At 27.9% G+C, this 2,016-nt stretch overlaps 1 protein-coding gene across 1 annotated transcript; it reads left to right on the top strand.

The window, feature by feature from the left end:
- Nucleotides 1–572: 572 nt before the first annotated feature.
- On the top strand, nucleotides 573–1,783 carry LOC111686937 (farnesol dehydrogenase-like). The gene is made up of 2 exons (XM_023449330.2): nucleotides 573–1,193; nucleotides 1,260–1,783. Exons 1-2 carry the CDS (start codon nucleotides 621–623, stop codon nucleotides 1,434–1,436), a joined length of 750 nt encoding a protein of 249 aa, XP_023305098.2. The 5' UTR covers nucleotides 573–620; the 3' UTR covers nucleotides 1,437–1,783.
- The last annotated feature ends 233 nt before the right edge of the window (nucleotides 1,784–2,016 follow it).

Genomic DNA, 2,016 nt, shown 5'->3' with positions numbered 1-2,016 from the left:
GTATAAGCCTTCTTTAAAGCAAACAAAAAAGGCCCATTTAAAAAAAGACTTTTTTAAATGTTTAAAAATCATAATACCCTCCACAAAAAATTAAAATAGTGTTATTGATAATAACCACTAGCTACCAAGTAATATAAATTTTTTGCTGGGTTGTTTTATTCTAAACAAAGTATTTGTGTCTACTATTTAAAAAGATATGGATCTTTTGATTTCAAAATTTGCACGTCATTTTCACAGTATTTGAAAAATGAAGTACTACCTTAATATTTATTGATATAATGATTTGCATTTATTGCTTATCTTTAGATAATGAAAACCACCTATGACGATTAGTACTACAACAAAAATAATCAATAAACTTCAAACTAATACAAAATCATACCAAATATTATATTCGGAGAAAAAAAATGTATTTGTTTTATTTTTTTATCTTATAGCGGGTCAGTCAGTATGACTGGCATATAAAATACGTAGTCATTATAGTATATTTTTTTTCTAACTTAATTATTTGTGTTTATAAAAAAAGAGTAGTTTTTATTTAAAAAATTCAGTAGTATTTAATCAGACGTCAAGGTGTAAACACCATAAAAATAATTAATTATAGTTGAAAATATAATATAATGGAACGCTGGCATAATAAAATAGCTGTTGTAACTGGGGCCAGTTCAGGCATTGGTTCTGCCATAGTTAAAGATCTCATTAATAATGGTTTACAAGTCATTGGTCTGGCCAGACGTGTGGATAGAGTTGAGGATATTAAAGCACAATTACCAGTTAAACTACAATCAAAATTAACCGCTATTAAATGTGACGTCTCCGATGTGAAATCTGTTAATGACGCCTTCGATAAGATCATCTCGCTGTTTGGTGGTGTTGATATATTAGTTAATAATGCTGGTTGTTTAGCAAGTGGTCAGCTGTGTACAGCTGATGTTGATAAGATACAACAGGTTTTACAGACAAATGTCATGGGTGTAGTTTATTGTACTCAGCGTGCTTTTAAATCGATGAAAGAGCGCAATTTTGATGGTCATGTTGTTTTAATCAATAGTATTGCCGGTCATAATGTCATAGCTTTAGGAGACCAAGTACCAGATGGTAACATATATTCTCCTAGTAAATATGCTATTACTGCCATAACAGAAATTTATCGCCAAGAATTTAAAGGTTTAGGAACTAAGATTAAAGTAACGGTAAGTTTAAAAGTTTATATATTTTAAATGATTTTTTTTAATCATTTTTTTGTTTTATTTTTTTAGAGCGTTAGCCCCGGTGCTGTTGACACTGAAATTGTTCCTGATAATATTAAAGAGTTTCTTGGTGAATGTTTACTTAAAGCTGAAGATATATCTGCTGGTGTTTTGTATGCCATTTCAACTCCGCCCCATGTTCAAATTCATGAAATGATCATAAAACCAGTGGGTGAATTATTTTAAGAGAATTTAGTAAATTTTATTTATATGTATAAGTTCAAATAATTTGCAGCTTTTTGTTGTTTATAAAAATATTGTCGACATATAAACTAAAATATTAAGTTAATTCTACGTTTTAATCAAATTTGTGTATTGGGACTATTCCCAATTATTTGTCCATATCATAGCAAACATATATAATGTGACTTAAAATTTTCTTTGATTTTAAATATTTAAAGTTTCCTAAGTAGGAAATATCTATATGCATTACATACATCAAAATTGCATTTTTTTATTGATTATATATAAAGTAAAGAGTAATTTATTATTATTTATATTTAATACGTATGTACTTATAAAAATAAATTAAAAACATATTAGTACAATAACGTTGTTCGTTTTCTGCAACAGTGTAATAATTCAAAATTTTAATTTCAAAGAGAGTATTATATAACCCGAAACTATAAAACATATTTGAATTAGTGAAGTAGAATTCAACTAGAAGCGAACTAGAACTGAACTAGAACTGAACTAGAACTGAACTAGAACTGAACTAGAACTGAACTAGAACTGAACTAGAACTGAACTAGAACTGAACTAGAAC

This window comes from Lucilia cuprina, chromosome 3 (genome assembly GCF_022045245.1).
Source record: "Lucilia cuprina isolate Lc7/37 chromosome 3, ASM2204524v1, whole genome shotgun sequence".
Taxonomy (NCBI): domain Eukaryota; kingdom Metazoa; phylum Arthropoda; class Insecta; order Diptera; family Calliphoridae; genus Lucilia; species Lucilia cuprina.
This window is presented reverse-complemented; position numbering and strand designations above follow the sequence as displayed.

Coding starts and splice junctions, on each gene's coding strand:
- LOC111686937 (XM_023449330.2), top strand. CDS start 621: ATGGAACGCTGGCATAATAAAATAGCTGTTGTAACTGGGGCCAGTTCA. Junction 1,194..1,259: donor GAACTAAGATTAAAGTAACG/GTAAGTTTAAAA, acceptor TTATTTTTTTAG/AGCGTTAGCCCCGGTGCTGT.